Here is a 22,549-nt window from a genome sequence, read left to right on the forward strand (position 1 = left end):
CCGTGCACACTACTGCTAGTGCTAGAGTGAGAGAGATGAGGACTGAGAACTGACCTCTGGATTCGGGATCGTGGGTGAATGAGTGATATCCACAAGAGCAGTCTCTGTTGAGTGGTTAGGGACAGATTTCTGATTAACTGGGAGCCCAGGGAGCTGGCGCAGTGACTCTAGGTAACGCTCTTGAGGCGTTTGCATATGTAAAGGGTCGCGATGGAAAGGAAGGCTGGCAGGAGGGCAAGGGGATTAGGGTTTTGTTTTTGTGTTTATTTTTGGTGGTGGGATAAACAGCGTGTCTGTCACTGGATAGAAATGATCCATTAAAGGAAAAATTGTGACCTTTGTTCTCTCTTAATATGTGTGTTTCCTTGATTCATTCCTGACTTGTATCTCCCCACATCTTATTCCTTAATTAAGCCATTCTTCCTCTTGCATAATTCCAAATTATTATGATATAAATAGCTTTGTTGTACTCTTTTATGAGTTTTACAGGGAGGAAATTGCATAAACTCTCTATAAACTAATTTCTATGTTTAATAGCCCTTAAGTTCTCCCACCCCATAGCCTGACCAAAAAAGTCTTACTAAAAAAAAAATAGGATACAAATGATCCATACACATCATCCTGGCTAGAGAAGTGTCATAAACTCCGGTGTTGTTAGAACCAATAGAGCTTAACTTTGTATCTCACTGGCTGTAATACAAAACTTTTCTGAGCTATTTGAAAAAAGAAATCACTAAGATTAAGAAAATATCTTAACACAGGTGGAAATAGTAAAAGGATGTTTGCATGAAAAATGTCAAATGTAATAAACAGCACTATTCTCCGATAATAAAAGATGAATTTGGCTGTCAGATACAATTTTATAATAGCTTTGACCATCGTGTATGGCAGGAGTATTTTTTTAAAATTTACTATCGTTAGATTTGCAGAACCAGTGATTGTTGTTTTACTATTTTGGTAAGGAAACCTAAAACATCCTCAGAATATACAAAAAGAATATGGTCATTCTTACAGGACTGAAGGGCATATCAAGTGAGCTGCTTTGGTAAATACCATGAAAATCCAAGTCTGACATGGAATTATAATCGTCTCTACTACAAGATGCAAAAGAAAACCAAACACTTTTTTTTTTCTAAATCAGATATTTAAAAATATTAGTGATGACCAATGTGATTAGAAGCTTTAAAATCCTAACATGTATATGAACAAAAATATTCCTATTTTCAGAGACTTAAACATATCATCTGAGCATTGAAAAAAGTTCTTAATAGTACCTTTCAGATTTCTCATCTGTTTTCAGATCCTGTATTAAATTCCTTGAGAAAGATACTCTAAATTTTACAGAATAGAATTCAGGCTCTTTATTTACAAAGTGGAGTGTGAACCTTGCTGGTTACTCATCTATCCCCCTCAAGCAATTGTATTTTCCTTCCTTATCAACACAGACTATCACAGTTTTAGGATTTGTCTGAGATGCTAGCCACCTCTGACTGCTTGCTATTCACTGGAGACTCCTGTGATTGTGATTTAAGATTGTAGGCCAGGCACGGTGGCTCACACCTGTAATCTCAGCACTTTGGGAGGCTGAGGTGGGCGGATCATGAGGTCAGGAGTTTGAGACCAGCCTGGCCAATACGGCGAAACCCGTCTCTACTAAAAATACAAATATTAGCTGGGTGTGGTGGCACGCGCCTGTAGTTCCAGCTACTCAGGAGGCTGAGGCAGAAGAATCTCTTGAACCCAGGAGACGGAAGTTGCAGTAAGCTGGTATCATGCCACTGCACTCCAGCCTAGGTGATAGAGTGAGATTCCATCTCCAAAAAAAAAAAAAAAAAAAAAAAAAAAGATTGTAGAGGAAGTATGCTAACTGTCCTTTCTTCTAGATTTTTCATTTTTAGCCTCATAGGAGATTAGATCACCAAAAAACTACATTGGCATACTTGAAGTGTTTGCAAGCATTACTCTCCTCAGAAATGCTTTCACCAAGTTAAAGTTTCGTCTCAGTTTTTATTGAGGATTTGTGTAGGGGGAAAGAATTGGCCATTGAAAAATGTCTGTGTCTTCTACATTTTCAGATTTGTACTGACTACAATTCACATCCTTTATTTAGACAATCGTGTCAAAAATTCCTCCTAGAAATTAGAATCAGGAGAATGTGGTGGTTTTTTTATCTTCTCCAGATGAATCTTACATGCTTTTCTTTTTCAAAGATGAACGCTATAGCCCACTGTGTTTCCATGACTACTTTTGCTTGAAAAGAGTTCAAAATTTGTCCAACTATTCAATAGAACTTCTCCTCCATATTTGCTAAAAGACATGCATCCACTTTTCTAGTTTCTCTTTTAAAGTAATATCTTCAGTGTTGTAAAAGATTCAGTCTTTCAGAATCATAAGATTGTAGGCCAAGCGTGGTAGCTCACGCCTGTGATACCAGCACTTTGAGAGGCCAAGGCAGGCATATCACCTGAGGTCAGGAGTTGGAGACCAGCCTGGGAAACATGGTGAAACGGCATCTCTACTGAAAATACAAAACTTAGCCGGGTGTGGTGGCAGGTGCCTGTAATCCCAGCTCCTTGGGAGGCTAAGGTACAAGAATCACTTAAACCCAGTGAGCCAAGATCATGCCACTGCACTCCTGCCTGGGTGACAGAGCAAAATTCTTCTCAAAAAAAAAAGAAAAGAATCAAATGATTGTAAGTAAATAGAAACATAAATAAATAAAATACATGTAAGTGAATGTAATTAACATAAATATATAACGTATATAATATGTATTAAATATAAATGCATATATTGATATAAGCAAGAAAGTAAATAAAATACTTAAAAGATACTGATGATTACATATTTATTAAACAATATAAATACTGTTTTTGTTTGCTTAATTTTCCCAAACTTTTTGCTATGTTATGCTGCCTCCAAACAGAGGTTCTCAAAATGTTCTCCTGGGCAAGCATTGTCACCATCACCTGAGGACTTGTTAGAACTATACATTCTTGAACTCCCACTCTGGGCCTACCGATTACGGGTGTAGAAACCAGCAATCTGTGTTGTTGTTTTTTTTTTTTTTTTTTGAAACAGAGTCTCGCTCTTTCACCCAGGCTGGAGTGCGGTGGTCCCATCTCGGCTCACTGCAAGCTCTGCCTCCCAGGTTCAGGCCATTCTCCTGCCTCAGCCTCCCAAGTAGCTGGGACTACAGGCGCCCGCCACCACGACTGGCTAATGTTTTGTATTTTTAGTAGAGATGGGGTTTCACCATGGTAGCCAGAATGGTCTCAATCTCCTGACCTCGTGATCCACCCGCCTCAGCCTCCCAAAGTGCTGGGATTACAGGTGTGAGCCACCGTGCCCGGCCGCAGTCTGTATTTTAACAAGTCTTTCAGGTGATTCCTACACACAGTGAAGTTTTAGAGCCACTGTTCTGGGTCTCAGGTAATAAAAAGGTGCATACAGTTCAAACCGCAAGCTCTCCACTTACCTGCACTCCTGCCTTGCTGTTTGCCTGCCTTCCTTCTTGCATCCTGTATTCCCGCTTTTTATCCTTCCTGTGTATGTGCATTGTGAGAGAAAATAGTGCAATGTTGAAAGCGAAAGCTCTGGAAGTACATGACGTATGTCTGGACTTGAACTACTATACGTCTGCCACCAATTAGTGTGTGATCCTGAACAGGTAATTTGACCATTTTAAGTGTCAGTTGCATCATCTGTAAAAGTTGGATAACAACAATATCTACCTTAGGGGATTATTGCAAAATTAAAGGAGATGGTATCTGTAAGCTCTCTTGGTTCCGCATTTGACCCATTATAAGGTCTTAGTGTTAGCTGCTAATGTGATGAGCCAGCTGCTGTGCTGGGCATGGAATGGAGGGAGAAAGGGCACTCTTTGCCTTAAGGATGCTTACATTACAGTGCCTTTTAAGATGCTTATTCTGTGGGTGCTCTCTGAAGGGAAATGGATATTGAATTTGGGAAATAAATTGCAAGTCATCTATTCAAATCTACTTTCCACTGTAGGAATATCATTTTCATAGGAATAATGGCTAGACATTTAAGCCCATGATTTTGTGCCCTTTTTAGTCCTAGTGTGATGTGGAGAGTGCAGACTCTGGAGTTAACCACATCTGGGTTCTCTTTTTCATTCTTCTATTGAGTGACCTGAAGAGCCTCTCCGAGCCCCAGGCTGCTCATCTCTAAAACAGGATGGTGGCATCACTCACGTTTGGTCACAAGGTGGTCAAATGAGATGGTGCACATGATGTGCCCACTGTCTCTGGCACACCACCGCCCCACTGTAAATAGTCACTGTCTTCAAATAAAAAGGCAACCCAGGCCTTTTTTTGGGTATCTATGAATGCTAGAACAGCTTTCTCTGTTCTCAGATGAAAACAATATCTGTATAAATTTTACCAGTTGATTATGCTTCAACCCTCCTCAATGAGACACTCTTTAAAAAAAGGAACATAACTGTATATAAAGTCAATCTGTTATCTTCTTTGAGCATGTTTGTTCATTGTAGATTCATCTAAGTACTCTCTCGTGTAGCCATCATTTCTCTATCTGGTCCACAGACATCCCATGAGAGATTCTTTAAATGATTTTTTGGAATGAAAATATATTACATGTATGTCTCCTAACCTAGGAGTTAGTGAGGCTAGCTTGACATGATTTCTTGATGAATCCTTACAGTCTCCTAATGATCATATATTGAAGACATTAGTTCTTCTATAAGATGGAAGAAAACATAATGCCCTAAATATTTCGTAACTTTAAATTTTATGTACATTCATTCAAACTAAATTGTTATTTATAGATGAAATTATAGCAGCAAATCAGTAAACTCAAAGGTCAAGTCCAATAAAATTCTTAGTAGTTTACTCAAAATGTGAATTGGGCATGTAGACACATCGTTGAAGAGTTCACCAGAAGAAGGAGGCAAAAAACAAGAGATTTTGATCTAAGCCTAGCTGTTTACCAGAATTTATCTCTGTAATTTTTTAAGCTTAATCATTGTTTTACTGTGCATCATCATCCATTAATTTAGTCAGCTATTTTTTAAACATCTAGTGAATACTTGCCTGTGTGAGCTTTAATGTAATGCCCTGGAAATATAAAGATGACTATATGTGACTCCTGAACTCAAGGATCTTACTATTTAGCACAGTAAAGAGACAGATAAATAGTCAGAAGTCATCTTGAAATTGAAAATCTGGGGGGAAAAAAAGTATGTGAGAGCTTAGAGGATTACGTAAATAAGCTTGCCTGGAGGGTCAGATATGTTTCCTATAGGAAGCTAATTTTGAGCTTAACCCGAAAGGCCTCATGGGAGAGCACAGGAAAAGGAAAAATGAACAGTCAGTCCCAGGGGGACAGATTAGCAAAGATGTCCCTTAGGAGTTGGGGGTGCTTCTGTATTGCTGGAGCCCAGGGAACATTGCAGAGAATAAGGGGAGATTAGGTGAGTTGGAGCCAGACTGCAAATGGCCTCGCAGACCTCACTAAGGAACTTAAACAATTTTTGCTTGGCAAATGAGTAAGTGGCTCAGATGATTCCTGTGTTTGTAAAGGATGGATTAGATTTCAGAGTTGGAGGCCAGTCTGCAGGCACTGATTCGGGGGACATGAGAAGCTAGAAAAACAGGGACAGTGGAATTAGAAGGATCGAGACAGATTTTAATGTCATTACTGAAAAATAATTAACAGAACTTGTTAACTATTTGCATATGCATAGAAGGGGTGGGGAAGAGGGAGAGAAAAGATTCAGAGGTTTATCAAGGAACTGGATGGATGGCTTTGACTGGTTATGCTCTTAACCAAGGCCCAGGCACGTGAGAGGGAGGAGAATGTCCTCTAGAACCTGGAGCTCAGGAGAAAGGTCAAGGCTAGAGGATTGGAGCTCAAAGTCTTCACCGCAGAAGTGGTAGTTAGAATTACAAAGTGGAAAATTCCTGCAGATACTATGGAGTCCAGATTAGAGTCCTGGAGGGAAAGGATAATATTTGAAAGGAAGCTTAATAAATGAGCAACAGAAGCGATTAAGGAAACATGTCCAGAAAGATCGCTGGAAAACTCCGAAGTTCTCTGAAAACTGAAGGATAAGCGAGTTGTCAAGAATTAGGCAATGGCAGCAAAAGCCAAAATTGACAAATGGGATCTCATTAAACTGAAGAGCTTCTGCACAGCAAAAGAAACTACCATCAGAGTGAACAGGCAACCTACAGAATGGGAGAAAATTTTTGCAATCTACTCATCTGACAAAGGGCTAATATCCAGAACCTACAAAGAACTCAACCAAATTTACAAGAAAAAAACAAACAACCCCATCCAAAAGTGGGCAAAGGATATGAACAGACATTTCTCAAAAGAAGACATTCATACAGCCAACAGACACATGAAAAAATGCTCATCATCACTGGCCATCAGAGAAATGCAAATCAAAACTACAATGAGATACCATCTCACACTAGTTAGAATGGCGATCATTAAAAAGTCAGGAAACAACAGGTGCTGGAGAGGATGTGGAGAAATAGGAACACTTTTACACTGTTGGTGGGATTGTAAACTAGTTCAACCATTATGGAAAACAGTATGGCGATTCTTCAGGGATCTAGAACTAGATGTACCATATGACCCAGCCATCCCATTACTGGGTATATACCCAAAGGATTATAAATCATGCTGCTATAAAGACACATGCACACATATGTTTATTGCGGCACTATTCACAATAGCAAAGACTTGGAATCAACCCAAATGTCCATCAGTGACAGACTGGATTAAGAAAATGTGGCACATATACACCATGGAATACTATGCAGCCATAAAAAAGGATGAGTTTGTGTCCTTTGTAAGGACATGGATGCAGCTGGAAACCATCATTCTTAGCAAACTATCACAAGAACAGAAAACCAAACACCGCATGTTCTCACTCATAGGTGGGAACTGAACAATGAGATCACTTGGACTCGGGAAGGGGAACATCACACACTGGGGCCTATCATGGGGAGGGGGGAGGGGGGAGGGATTGCATTGGGAGTTATACCTGATGTAAATGACTAGTTGATGGGTGCTGACGAGTTGATGGGTGCAGCACAGCAACATGGCACAAGTATACATATGTAACAAACCTGCATATTATGCACATGTACCCTAGAACTCAAAGTATAATAATAAAAAAATAAAAATAAAAATAAATAAAAATAAAAATAAAAATAAAGAATTAGGGACCAGTGGCCAGGCCTGGTGGCTCACGCCTATAATCCCAGGATTTTGGGAGGCTGAGGTGGGCGGCTCACCTGAGGCCAAGAGTTTGAGACCAGCCTGACGAACATGGTGAAACCCCATCTCTACTTAAAACACAAAAATTAACTGGGCATGGTGGGGTGCACCTGTAATCCCAGCTACTTAGGAGGCTGAGGCATGAGAATCACTTGAAACCCGGGAGGCAGAGGTTGTAGTAAGCTGAGATCATGCCACTGTACTCCAGCCCGGGTGACAGAGGGATACTCCATTGAAAAATAAAAATTAAAAATTAGGGGTTAGGGACTAGTAAACCATTTCAGAGTCATGAGCATGGTGGAGAGTAAAGACTAGAAAGCAACAAGTAGATTTGCCACTTAAAGGAGGACTGGTGGCTTTTTGTGACTAGACATAGAAAGAGGCAGATGTGTGTGATGATTTGTATGTGTGTACAATTTGTTTGTTCTGTTGGTTTTAAAATGAGTGCACAGCAGCGTTCATCCACACCCATCATTACTAATCTATAGCCGTTCTAAAATTATGGGGGAAGGTTCTTCCTTCCTGAGGGAGCTCACCCACGTGTCACAATGTTCTGCATCTTATAGAATCTTAGACAGTCATCAAAGAGATTCAGCCCACAGGGAATTAATGTGATTGGTCGAATGTGTTTTCTTATGAGTAAATGATCCTCTCAGCTCTTTTCACCCACATATACCCCACAAAAAAAATGGTTTCAGGAAATACAGATACACAGAATATCTGTGCATTAATTTTATGTTCATGGGAGGAATACATCTGTGGTTTTTGGAACATAAGTATAGATACTTATCTAGCTGTCAAGGAGTCCTAGATTTTGGACTATGAATATTCTGTAAAATTCAGCTCCTATTGTTGACAAAAGTGACAGGCTTGCTGCATGTGTTACTGTGAAGGAAGGGGAGTACGATGTCTGTAAGGCATCCATGCTGGCCCCGGACCCCCAGGGAGCTGGGGCAGACCCCTCTGGACCCCACAGCACGATGTCTTACTTCTGCACTGTCCATTACTGAGCCACTTAGTCCTTCCAGGGCTGACACTTGCATGAAGCCGCTCAAAGATGGTTTTTTGTTTTGTTTTGGTTTTTGGTTTTTTTGAGACAGAGTCTTGCTCTGTCACTCAGAGTGGAATACAGTGGCATGATCTTGGCTCACTGCAGACTCCGCCTCCCGGGTTCAAGCGATTCTCCTGCCTCGGCCTCCAGAGTAGCTGGGATTACAGGCGCCCACCACTGCGCCGACATTTCTCTCCTAATAAAGATGTATTTTTCTCTACACTCTCCCTACCTAACCCCAGACCCATTTACAAAAAATTAGCCAGGCACAGTGGCAGGCACCTGTAGTCCCAGCTACTCGGGAGGCTGAGGCAGGAGAATGGCATGAACCCCGGCTAATTCTTTGTATTTTTAGTAGAGATGGGGTTTCACCGTGTTCGCCAGGATGGTCTCGAACTCCTGACCTCATGACCCACCCGCCTTGGCCACCCAAAGTGCTGGGATTACAGGCGTGAGCCACCGTGCCCAGCCCAAAGATGTTTTTAAAGCTTGATTTGCTTTGTGTTAGGAACTACTTTGTGTTCGAGTTGTGATTCCTAATCATTTGGGGTGCAAACACAGTGTTTTCTCTGAGAAAGTCAGAGATTCTCAGTGATGAAATTTATAAATAGGTGCCTGAGGAAGTCTTATAAGTTTTTTTTCTTTGAGATAATGATAAGTGACTGGGGGTTGATTTTGTTTCCAGTATATCTCAGGGGTTTTGTAGTTCTGTACGAGGGTATTTTAAGTCATGAGGTTATAAAAGAGAGAACAGAGAGCTAGGAATAAACTTCCCCAAATCACCTTTAATTCCAAAAGACATCAAATAAACTTCCCCAGATCACCTTAATTCCACAAGACATCTAAGAGTTTTGTCTTTACCTGGAGAGAAAGACCCACAGCTCCTAAGTGGACTCTTCTAACCAACCTTTGTCTAGAATCTTCACCACCTCTGTCTCTCCTCCCCACACACTCCCCACCTTATGCCCTCCCTCTGTGTGTGTGTGTGTGTGTGTGTGTGTGTGTCTTTCTCTTTTTTCTCTCCTTCTACTTTTGGGTAAAAAAGCTTTAAATTTGTTAGCAGACCCGATGGTGTTATGTTTTAGTAAAGAACATTGTGAACTGGTAGTAATGATCATTATACCTGCTTTTAGTTTACTGTTAGCAGATCCATCTCTGCTCTGTCAGGCCCTCAGACCTGTGGCATCCCAGCTCCACGTTGCACTTAACCTCTCCTAGGCTGGGAGAGTCCATCGGCGAACAGGGCTGCTTCCAGCAAGCCGAACTGAAGCCAGCAGGAAATGAAACCGTCCGCCACAGATACTTATTTAGACCAAGTGATTAACGTTTAGTGGCAGAAAAGTGGCTCCCTTTCTCATTCGATTGAATGACGAAAGCATGTCTGTTTCCTTGATAAGGCTGTGGCCAGTTTGGCGTTCGGTCTGAAAGGTGGATGAAGATATTCTGCCTGCAGAGCGAGCTCCAGGGATGTCTGGTTTCTTTTCTCTGTATCTGTGCCAGAGTGTATCTCCCTTCTTCATCTCACAAACTGTTTTTCAACTTAATCACACTGAACTTTTTGTATATGTTTGCCTGACAATAAATGGGTCTGGGGTTAGGTAGGGAGAGTGTAGAGAAAAATACGTCTTTATTAGGAGAGAAATGAGAAGCCACTCTCGTTGTTTAAAATAACCCTTAGTGTAAATGAGCCCAGTTATAGTGAGGCCAAAATGGGAGAAACTTTTCGTTGGTTTTGAAAAATACCACAATAAAAATAATAGGAATTTAAAACAAGTTTTAACAAATTCTGTGATAAAAAGTATTTTTTATTCTCTCACATATTCCCCTCTGATTTTATAAACTTTAAAAATATTCTAATTTTCCTAGACTCAAGTTTTTCTTTGCTTAAGAACTTACTTCTATGCTTAACGCCCTAACCAAGTGAAGCTGTTACCACTTAGAATGTTTACTTGTGAGGAATAAAAATTCGTATAGATGTTTCGAAATTTATTTAGCTTCTCTTTAAGTTACATTTACAACTTTATTTTTGGAAAATAAATTTAGTGTAAAGATGTTTGAAAGGTAAATTTGAGCTTAAGTTTTACTCATTAAAGATGTTTTATTTTCATATGGTCCTTTTTGCCCAAGACCTAGAAAACAGTTTCAACTGAGAAATAACCTTATAGTCATATTCCTCACCAAACGCTTCACACCTCCCAGAGGTAGTTCTCTGTAGCATCACAAACTCTGTCATTACCAATTAACAATATCACACTTTTTTACCTTGATAAGCTTGCATTTCAGGTCTTATATTCATTCCAGCTTTACTCTATCTTTATGGGAACCTGCTGAATAAGCCGATTGGATGATACAATATCTTAGAATCGATGTTCTTTGAAATATGGAGCCGTGATTCGCTGCCTGTCTATAAGTCAGACTTCGGGGCTTCCCTGACCTTCTAGACGCTACTGCGAACAATGAAGTCTGTGGGACCTGGGGGCTGGGGAGAAGCCTGCGACCACTAAAATTACTGCCTGCAAGTCCAGAAACTCCGTTCGTTTTGTTAGAAACAAACTGGGAGTCTTACTGCTCTAATTTGAGGCACCATTTAACTTACTTATCTGGCTTTCTCTAGAGAAGACAGAGATTGTGAAAAGGAGATAGAGTTTCTGCTTAAGGTAGGCATGCTGGCTGTATCAAGAAGTGATCACAGCCTATCATCTTAAGAAGAAACAGAAGACATAAAAAGTACAAACAAAGCCAGCAAAGTACATTGTTGGATTAGGACCTGGGCAGGCTGCCTTATATATCTCGGGAGGCCTTAGTCCTTAGCAGGGTGGCCCTGTATTACAGCACATTACAACAGTGACGTGTCCAATGATGAACATGGGCCATCGACTAAAAGTTAAATCGTTCCGTGTCTTTTTTTGTTTGTTTGTTTTTGTTTTTGAGACAGAGTCTCATTCTGTTGCCCAGGCTGGAGTGTAGTGGTGCGATCTGGGCTCACTGCAAGCTCTGCCTCCCGAATTCAAGCAATTCTCCTGCCTCAGCCTCCCGAGTAGCTGGGATTACAGGCACCCACCACCACGCCCAGCTAATTTTTGTATTTTTAGTAGAGACGGGGTTTCACCATGTTGGCCAGGCTGGTCTCAAACTCCTGACCTCATGATCCACCCTCCTTGGACTCCCAAAGTGCTAGGATTACAGGCATGAGCCACCACACCAGGCCTTCCATTTCTTTAAGAGAGAGAAAAGTTGAATTTGTTTCAAGAAAGAGTATTCAAAATTGGTTATACAAAGATAGGTCCGTAAAGGGGCAAGTTTCCATTATTTGGGAATTACACATTCATTGAATAATCTCACTGTTTCTGAGCATTGCTACAAGGAAAGTTTGCTTTGAGATGAAATTTACTTTACTCATGTTGGTCACCTACTCTGTTTGCCAAATCTGATTCCATATGATCTTTGGTTATTTCCTATAATTAAATTCTCCCTTAAAAGATACAGAATGCCTCATATTACTTCATGACTCTTGGTCCTCCATGTAATGGATAAGGACTTGCCTTTGAAATTTATTCTGCGTAGTTTTGTTTCTGAAGTTTCATAGACAATAAAAGATATAGTAAAATATTAAAATAAATGTCAAGTCTTATAGACATTATCTACCATTTAGTATCCATCTCTTCCATCTAAAAGATAATGCTACATTTCCTGTTTTCTAGTCTCTACTTTCTGTGTTGTTGTTTGATTTTTTTCCCAAAGTCACTAAAAATGATGAATGAGGTTTCTTTTCATTATCATTTTGCTCATGTCTTCCTTCTGTTATCTGGGTTGCTAATTAGAAGTTGCAACTGTTAAAACGAGCCTATCACAGATGTCATCTTAAAATTTTTACTTCCCTTTTTAGTTCTCTTATAGGGTGAAATCTTGATTCACAAATGCCCTGTCAGTCCCCCTTTGTGTGAATGCATCGACTAAAATATATATATACACACACACGTATACACACACACACACACACACACACACATATATATATACACCTTCATGAATCATGCACAGGAGCTGTGTCTCTGGACAGCATCCATAGACCCCCACCAGGATTAGAAGTTAAACTCAAGTGCGGACCAAGTTTGGAAGCCTTTTGACCATCTTCTTCAGCCCTGCTCTTGTTTCCTCTCTCAGTATACACTTCCCTCTTCAAGGTGATTGCTTTCTCATTCTACAAATGAGGTATTGTCCCTCTTTTTACTTTCTCCTCCTTCCCACACAGGACATATTGGTCATTTTAAGTTATTGTTTGAAATGTTATCTCCACCATGCCTTTTCACTTAAAGCCTTTCAGGTCTAGTTGCGACACGAACATCTTTTTTCTAGTTAGTTTAGGAAATGTTGGGCATCACTGAATGAGGAGTGAGGCAGGAGAGAAAGAGGAGGAACCACGTACAAACAGTTACTCAATAGACTCAGAATGGCAGCTGATGAAATCTGCCGCCGTAAACCAAATGGAGAGCCCGAGTAGGAAGATGCGAATGTTGGCAGCCGGCTCAGGCTGTCTTTGACTTCTCCCTCATTATTTTTCTTATTTCTGCCAACTCTGGCAACACATTCGACCTCGAGGGATGCATTCTTTTTTCCTGCCGAAAGTGTGGAAAAATGTCTTGTTGTCAGAGCTTTGTTGAAATAAAATTGGCTTTTGAAAGCAGCAACATTTGCTAGGAGGCTTAGGAGGAGTGAGACTTGGGAGCAAGTTGATGTGGTTTGGGTTTGCGATCCGGTACAACAGCGGGGACTGAGGAGGTGTCGTTGTTCTGGGGGTCTGTCTGGCAGCACCGCTGGGGCTTCAGGGATTGTGAATGCCTCAGTTCCAGGGCACCGTTTCTCAGGGTGGTCCTTACAGGCCAGCTGCACCGGGTTCTGCTGGGTGCCGCTTCTGAAAGCATCCCAGAGTGACTAAATCAGAATACCTAAGAATTGGCCTAGAGAGCTGCATTTTAACAAATTCTCCATGAATCTCCTGCTCCGAAATTAGAAGATGAACTATATTCAAGGTTCTGGGACTCAGTTTTCCAGCTGCCCAGGTCATTTATGTGTGCATAACCAGAGGCACTTAGGGTGAGGTGACTGACTCATCCTAATCACACACATGAGAAACCGAGGCATAAACCTGAAAACCAATCGGAACTTTTGCCTGCATACAGGAATCCTATGGCAGCAGAAGGGAGAACTGTTCGTAGTTCTTGAAGCTCAGTTTCGTGTTTCTTGACTCTTACTCAACCTTTATATGTTATTCTTTCGTGTTCAATCCATTTTCCTTTTCCAAGAGAAGTATAAACGATTAAGATGTGTCTGTTAAACAAGGCTCGGCAGTCAGCTTGCTCCAGAAAGATCTCTGTAACCCCTGCCTACCCACCCAGGATCCTCCTCCAGGACACAGTTGTACCTTATAGGAACGTAGGTGGTTGCTCTTAATGCAACATTGCCATTTACTCGCTCTTGAGTGTCTTCCTCGTAGTAGACACTGATATAGTAGACATCTCCTACTAGATCATTGTGCCTGTTATATTGAGCTGTGCCTAGTGCTGGACCTGGAGTTAATGCTTCAGAAATGACTGAAAAATGAATGGATGAGCTGAAAGATCTCGTGAGGCCTCTTATGTACATTCTCCTCAATTTTTGTGGTCTCTGCCATAAGGAATGACGGAATGTTTTTGTGTAAAATTAAAAATGTTTGTATTAGGCTCAGCTTCTTGTGATCCTTACAAAAATGTGTTTTGAGAACAAAATAAACAGGATTGGGTGAAAATTAAGATGCTTTGAGGATCTAAATACTTGTAAAGTACATTTTATTTGAAAGCCACGAAATGCTTTAAAAAGCTCCAAGTAAATGTAAGAGGAGATCCACTGGATTTTGGCTAAGTACTGAAAAAAAAAAAAAAAAGAAAACAGTTTCCTTAATTCTCTATCCAAATACTTCAACTTAAATTTACTGGTAGCTGTTTCAGAGGAAGATGAGGACACTGCAGTCCTTAGTTTGTTATAAAGAAAATGTTTTTATCCTCAAATGTTTAGAGGAAGGATTAAAGACAATTTATGACTTGGGTGAAAAGTAATAAAAGTGGTAACAATGAAGTATCTTCTAAGTTGTCATCGTTTTCTGGAATTACTAACAATATCAACCAGGCAGGCATTTCATATCTGAAAGGAATTACTTTCATTTGTCATGCTTTAATATAAACTATAACATCAGTCTTATAGCTGCAATACTGAGTTGTTTGTTTCATTCTATTGTTGAAAAAGAGGAATTGATTTCGTTGTAAAGGAGATGAATTCTGTCATTAGATCTTTTGCCACAGGGATCAAGAAATATTTTTATAATTCACTCCTTTCAGGAAATGAGGCTGCAATGTCTGTATGAAATGCATTTTATTGAGATCAAGGCATAGCCTTTTTGGTTTCTCCAGAAATAATTCATTTCTAATTCCCAAGGAAAAATCACAGTAATAAAAAATAAGTTTTACCTGATAGATTATCTTCCTTGTCATAGCTCTCCTTTTTATTAAAAAAACCCCTTTTATAGATTTCTTACTATTTGTTTAATTAAAACAATAATAAATTGTATAGCCTTTTACAGTGCATAGAGAACTTTTTAAATAAAATTTTACTCAGTCCTTGCAACTCTGTGCAGTGATAATGAAGATAATTTAATACATAATGAAGCCTTTTCACTCTTTGAGGGAATAGTGAGGTTCAGGGGTATAAGAACACTACCAGTGTCAAAGAGCAGAGCCAGAAATTCATACAGGACTTTGCTCCAAATCGCATCTTCTTTTAACTATACCTCTGGTGAGTTCAGTGTTGTTTTCCTTGTCATATATGCTTAAGGAGAAATATTATTAACATTAAAATGTTATTACTGCTCACTCTCTTGTCATCCATTAAATGATTGGTTCCCATGCTAGGTGACGCTCAGTTTTTAGAGACGGCTCAAGTATTTATTGCAAGTGATTTTTATGCTTGAGTGTGTGTGGTATAGGAAGTTAATCTGAGAAAATTTTAAGTAAGCATGGCATGTACATTTTGTTTGTTTGTTTGTTTGTTTTGAGACGGAGTCTCACTCTGTCGCCCAGGCTGGAGTGCAGTGGTGTGATCTCAGCTCACTGCAAGCTCCGCCTCCCGGGTTCACGCCATTCTCCTGCCTCAGCCTCCCGAGTAGCTGGGACAACAGGTGCCCACCACCATGCCCAGCTAATTTTTTTGTAATTTTTTTTTTAGTAGAGACGGGGTTTCACCCTTTTAGCCAGGATGGTCTTGATCTCCTGACCTCGTGATCTGCCCTCCTCAGCCTCCCAAAGTGCTGGGACTACAGGCGTGAGCCACTGTGCCCGGCCATCATGTAAATTTTTATGTGACACTTTTTTTTTTGGTGGGAGGCAGGGGAGAGAGTCTCACTGTTGCCCAGGCTAGAGTGCAGAGGCGCTGATCACAGCTCACTGCAGGGCATGCACCACCATGCCCGGCTAAGTTTTTATATTTTTTGTGGAGTCAGGGACTCACTCTGTTGCCCATGCTGGTCTCGAACTCCCGGGCTCAAGCAATTCACCCGCCTTAGCATCCCAAAGTGCTGGGATTACAGGCATGAGCCACTGCGCCCTGGCTGTGATACTCTTTAATTATTCTAATGCTTCTAACTTCTATCATGGTGCCAATCCTATTTATGTAACAGAATCAATCTCGTACTCTCAGCTGACAATGAGGGGTATTTCATTATTTACTTGTGTATAAGATTCCTTTTAGATAGGATGAAATGCATACACACTCTGCATAGAAATTCTGATGTGTTTGTGTATTACTCCATTCAATCATACTATGATTCCAAGTTAAGAACTCCTAGATAAATGAGCCTCTGTAGCTGTGACAGTTTAGGCTTTCAATTCAAATGTCAGATAACATTCTTCTGTGTATTATACTATTTTCTGCAATAATTCAAATCTTTATTGAGTTGAGGTTTGCTCGCTTACTATAAGGTAGAATGAGGTGATCTAAGTAGGTTTTGCTTAAATACATGTGTCTTCCTCCCATCAGAGTAAAAGAAGCCGAGGAGGTGTGTAGACAGAAGAAGGGAAAATCACTTTATAAAATAAAACCAAGACATGACTCTGGAATTGTAAGTATTTCACTTTACTGATTTTTAACTTGTTATTTTCTTTGGCTTTTAAATCCTATTTTCATAATATATACAAACTCATAATATTTTAATTATTTTTCTACTAAGTGTGCATAAATAAGGAGCTTCTGACTTCAAGAATCTCCTTTTTCTTATGCCTTTAATCAGGCCCAGAAGGCTAGGAGTCTTGATATTCATTATTCAAAACTTAAGAATTAGGCTGGGGGTGGTGGCTCACGCCTGTAATTCCAGCACTTTGGGAGGCCAACGTGGGCAGGTCATGAGGTCAGGAGATCAAGGCCATCCTGCCCAAAATGATGAAACCCTGTCTTTACTAAAATACAAGAAATTAGCCGGGCATGGTGGTGTGTGCCTGTAGTCCCAGCTACTCGGGAAACTGAGGCAGAGGAATCGCTTGAACCTGGGAGGTAGAGGTTGCAGTGAGCCGAGATTGCGTCATTGCACTCCAGCCTGGTGACAGAGTGAGACTTTGTCTCAAAAAAAAAAAAAAAAAAAAAGGTTAAGATAAATCTACTGAACCTACTGAGGGTGTGCATTTATGTGGATATGTGCATGTTGGCAGGGGCAGGGTGGAGAGACCATCTTTCACTTTCTTTATTACACACAGATCACGGCACAGGCTGTATTTGAGCCACGAGTGATCATTATAGTTGGATTAGCTCCACTGGGATCTGAAACTTGCTGGGAAGTGCCAAGAGCAGTGTGACGCTTTGCACAGGGTGCCCAGGGTGCCCAGACCCCGTTTATATCCACAGATGGCTCGGCAGGGTTGGCTGTCGGACAGTGGTCAGTCCAGAGACGGAGTTTAACAAGCTCATTTAAGTTTCCTGCTGGCCCATTCCCTGCTTTAAAACAAAATGCCAGCTTGTCCACCCTGGGAGGGAAGGGCTTGGGTGAAATGACAAGGCTTTTCCTGTGATACTGAGGATGTTTTGTTGACTGCTTTGAGGGATTATCACTTGGTACCACAGTGTAGGTAAATGATGCTGTTTTAAATGAAAAGTTGAGTTAGGCCTTAAGGTAGGACCATTCTAAATTGAATTAGTCTAATGTAGTCTAAAGGGAAAAGACATTAAAATCATATCCCAAGTTGGGATATGATTAAATAGCCCTATTTTTTTAAGTTAGGAATTGTATCTTCATTTAGAAGCAATGATCCCTTCAGTTTCCCTCTATCAAAATGATCTTATCTAATGATAACTACTACATGATAGCTCAGCTTCTTTTCTGCTCCTGTCTGATGCCTCAATCTTATAATTGCATTGAGTGAGGAGGAATACTTATTAGTTAACCTCAGTCCTGCTATTGTAAGTACAGAAGATGATTAGAGTATGTTTACCATGAAGTGAAGCAGCTACTTCAGTTTTCACATTTATGTATTTGCATGTAGGACTGAGGATGAGAATGGTGAGTTTGACACTCTTTCGTATTGGTTAGAAGTTAAATTTTTAAAACTTTTTTTTTCTCAAAAGTATTTGGCGATTTGTCTTGAAAAAGGTGGTCAAAGATAACACAGATCCCACTTATATTTTTTTCCTTTATGGATTGGCAGACTTTAAACCTTGTCCCACAGAGTTTGATCCAAATAAAAAAGTCCTTTTTAGGCTACTCTAAACTCCTCCCGTTTTTAAAAGTTCTTTCTAACTATAACTTTCATCTGGTGTATTTGTTTTCAGAAAGCAAAGATAAGCATGAAAACTTGAACAATGAAAAGCAGAATGAAAATGAGTCATTGCAACGACTTTCACAAAATTCAGCTGACCTGAGAGTGGGAAGGAAACTACCGTCATTCTGCTCATGTTTCTTCTTGACCTCCTGCATAATCTTTTTGTTTTCTAGACAGTTCACTAATTGTTGAATTTTACCGTATATTCATATAAAAATACAAAAGTACTAGACCAGTGGAGAATTTGACGCCTTTTCTTTTTGTAAAAGTTTATGGTATCATACCGATAGACCAAAACAGCATGTATAAGAGGCAGTATCTGCACTAATTCTGAACATGCTAAACATTAACTAAAGTTCACTGTTGTGAGAATATTCCTCATCACAGCAAAAACACTTTCCTTTCTACTGACAACCAGTCCACATCACAGCATTTAGACATATGGGTAAAATGTTATTTCTAGTGAATTGTTTGTATCAGTTTCATGTCTACGTGTAAATTTTCTATTTTAAAATTTGAGTACCATTTATAATCAGTGCTTTCCAAACTCTTGGGTTGCTCTCCATAGCTATATATTTGTGAAAGAAGATGGTCATTTTTTTACTGAAGTCATACAATGACTTGAGTCAGCTCATAATGCAAAACGTGATGGTTTTATATGAGCTGGGGTTTTTTTTTTTTTTTTTCATTACTTTTAATGATCTTTGTTGCAAGTTACAGTTGTGGATAAAGGGGAGAATTTATTACTCTTGCAAACCAATTATGGAAAGCAACTTAAGAAAAACAATGTTCTAAATCATAATTGTTTGTATTTATGTAAAGTATGGTCTCTTACTTTTTAGTTTGTAGTTTAAGTGCAAAGGAACAGTAGTGGTTATTTTCCTGTTGTTTTGTAGTCTTCCTGTCCCCTTCAGTCCCTCCAGTGTGTATATTACCATTCTCCAATGAAATAATAGGGCATTTAACAAAGATCGCTATGTGCAATACTGTATTTAGTGTTTCTATTTCAATTTTTCTAGGATGTTAATTTATATGAAAATAAAATGAATAATAAAAGAATAAAGATACTTGCAAAATACAGCTGTCATATTTAACATGGGGTGGGGAACAAGAGAAGGAGGGAAAGTAAGTTAGGCATGCTGCATATTCACCTGCACAAAAAGAAAAAACAAATGTGCCTACAGTTTCAGGGACTTAAGAACTTAAAGCCCATCAGTGACACCTAAGTAAGAAATTCTGATAAAATATTTATTCCTTTGTGGCTTGAACTAGGATCTCTTCCCTGGTCTCCCAAAGACCTTCTGGTCGTTTTCAATCGGATGCCTCACCATGCCTTAAAATTCATCATGTGTGAATTGAAACTTAGCTTGTCGTCTTCTCCCTCCATACCTGCTCGTCCTTGGGTATTATCTATCTCAGTGAACAAAGCCACCACTATTCATTCAGAAACCCAACTTCATCTTTTGACATGTTACTTATCACAAATGCATACATTTGTCTCTGTCTTTTCTATTAAAGTCCTAGTTCAGAACCCTCATTAATTCCTTTATTAACCTACTCATTGTTCTCATCTTCCAAGATTTGCCCTGCAACATATTTTTAAAATTTGAATCTACCTTTTTCTAAAATACAAATCTGCTCATCTGAATTTCCTACTTGAAGCATTTTAGTGGCCACATACACTAAGATATGTGGCCTCAAAATATTATCTAAGTCTTTAATGTGGCTGACAGAGTCCTAAGCGGTGCCTACTTACCTTTTGAGTTTAGTGTCTTGACTTAAGCTATCTTGAATTCCAGCCTCCAGCCAAACTAAAATATCTCTAGACTAATTTCCTATACGTCTTTCCGCATGTTTTTCCTCAGCTTGAAACATTCTCAACATCTCATGGGTTCACTAATGATTGTATCTGAGTTTAGAAAGCGTTTGTTCCAGGACATCTCTTGACACTGGTCTCCCTGTCTCCTGTGTGTGACAGACTCACTACATATTTACTGATGAAGGCACAATAGCAGTGTTAACTATGCCAGATGCTTCAGGGTACAAGCAGGTTGAAAATGGAATGAAGTCCCTTGTTTGCTGAAAAAGGGTAGTGGTAAACACTAAGGGTAGTGTTAAGGAAGTAGAAAAGGGAGGTTCAATACAGATTAATTATAATGAAGACATTTCAGTAGCTCCACGCTTGGAAGACTTTTCTGTCGTTCAAGAAACACTGTGCTGTGAGTTAAGAGTTTAGATTTTTCCTGTTTCCAAGTAGAAAAATAAGATGAAATATATTTTCAAAAGTATAGATGGAGGGTCGGAGGTGGGGGTTGCAAGAGAGTGCATGAACAAGAGGAATCTCTACGGAGTAAAGACAAGTGATCATGCCCCGTTTGTAGAGGGAAACCAAGCCAGGATCACTACCAGAGATGTGGGGCTTACTTACCAGTGAGAATCCACTGAAAACAGCTGCAGAGGAGGCCACAGGATATGGCAAACACTAGCCAGCCAGACACATTGTAGCAGGAGAAAGCAGACTGCACTGGGCCAGCTAACTTCCAAGTCATGTCTGTACCTGCAGTGTCTCTAATGTCACTGACACACAGCTCAGTGCCACCAAGAAAGCCGGGTTCTGGACTAGGAATGGGTGGATGCAATGGAAAATGACCAGACACAGAGAGAGAGAAGAGGAAAAAGAATGGGAGCACTCTCTCAAGACGCCTCTGCAAAACACACATCCAAAGCACAAGAGGAAAATTCTCAAGGAGAAAGAATAAAACAACTCAATAAAGAGCAAAATGAATTCACCTTTAAAATGCAAACAACAGGGCAAAACTTAAATAATAATTATATTTGGAATCTGTAGGCCAGGCGTGGTGGCTCACGCCTATAATCCCAGCACTTTGGGAAAGTGAGGCAGGTGGATTATGAGGTCACGAGTTCAAGACCAGCCCAGCCAAGATGGTGAAACCCCATCTCTACTAAACAAAAATACAAAAATTAGCCGGGCCTGGTGGCAGGCACCTGTAATCCCAGCTACTCGGGAGGCTGAGGCAGGAGAATTGCTTGAACCCAGGAGGCGGAGCTTGCAGTGAGCCGAGATCGCGCCACTGCACTCCAGACTGGGAGACAGAGCGAGACTCTTGTCTCAAAAAAAAAATAATAAAATAAAATAAAAAGAAGTAACGTCTTTAAATTGTGGAAGGAAAGCAGTGAATTGAGACCATTAGGACCATTGACCCACCTGAAACATCATTCACATGAAAGGGGAGAGAGAGATTTTCAGACACAGGAAAGGTACAGGAGGTAACTACGCCCAAAGCCTCACTGAAGCGTCTGCTGCGGGGCACATTTCAGCAAGGAAAAAGATGCAAACAAAGTGAGGGCCTGGGATTTAGGAAATCACAGAAACCATAGAAACTGGTGAAATAAAATCAACCCTAGAATGTAAACAGTAACAATTACAACTAATTTTTCATGTTTACGAAGGGCACTAAAATTTTAGATAGTAACAACTTGGGTGGGAGAAATTCAGGGAATAATTCAAACATGCGAAGGGGCACGCACTACTCTCTTCATTCATTCAGTTCAGCAAATGTTTATAGAGTGGTAAATGTGTGCCAGAAACTGGTGTTGGCTTTGGGAGTCGTGGACAAACAAAAAAATGTCCTATCCTCGTGGAACTTACGTTCTAATGAGGGAGACAAGCGATGTAAAATAATGTCAGGCAATATAATATTTAAGTAGGATGGCAAATAACATTCTCAAACCAGAATACCATTGAGAGTAAAAGTGAGGCTGTCACACCTGGAAAATCTCCATAAATTGATACCACACCCAGACAAACTCTGGTCACCCTATATATAAGCACTATGTGAGCTTTAAGTGTTATGAAAAGACATAGAAAGACCCTATCTCTTTCAAAAAAAACAAAAAAAAAAAAAGTGGCCCAGTGTGGTGTCTCACATCTGTAATCCCAGCACTTTGGCAGGCCGAGGCCTTGAACCCAGGAGACAAGCCTGGACAGCTTAGGGAAACCTCATCTCTAAAAAGAAAAAAAAAATTTAATAGCCAGGTGTGGTAGCACTTGCCTGTGGTCCTAGCTACTCCGGAGGCTGAGGTGGGAGGATGACTTGGGCCCAGGCAGTGGAGGTTTCAGTGAGTTGTGATCACACCACTGTACTCCAGCCTGGGTGACAGGGTGATACCTTGTCCAAAAACAAAACAGGGAGAAGATGATGATAATGAATATGTTTGGACTTTGTTACAAAGATATGAAGTAAATATAAATTTAAAAGTTAGCACTATTCATTAAAAGAACAAAAAGAATTAAAGAAGGAATAAGAAAAAACCCATATCAACTGAAGGTCAATCCAATCCAACTAAAAGCCAGAAAGGTAAGAAAAAA

The 22,549-nt window shown here is 40.0% G+C and overlaps 1 protein-coding gene across 2 annotated transcripts in view; it reads left to right on the top strand.

The window, feature by feature from the left end:
• Positions 1-19,226, top strand: part of FMN2 (formin 2) — a 399,785-nt gene extending 380,559 nt beyond the window's left edge. For both annotated transcript variants that reach the window (XM_037986069.2, XM_073011866.1), the window contains 2 exons: positions 16,391-16,472; positions 18,170-19,226. In XM_037986069.2, coding sequence (XP_037841997.2) covers positions 16,391-16,472; positions 18,170-18,196 — 109 coding nt within the window. In that variant the 3' untranslated portion in view covers positions 18,197-19,226. The remainder of the gene's footprint in view (positions 1-16,390; positions 16,473-18,169) is intronic.
• Positions 19,227-22,549: the final 3,323 nt, after the last annotated feature.

This window comes from Chlorocebus sabaeus, chromosome 25 (genome assembly GCF_047675955.1).
Source record: "Chlorocebus sabaeus isolate Y175 chromosome 25, mChlSab1.0.hap1, whole genome shotgun sequence".
In the NCBI taxonomy this organism is placed as follows: domain Eukaryota; kingdom Metazoa; phylum Chordata; class Mammalia; order Primates; family Cercopithecidae; genus Chlorocebus; species Chlorocebus sabaeus.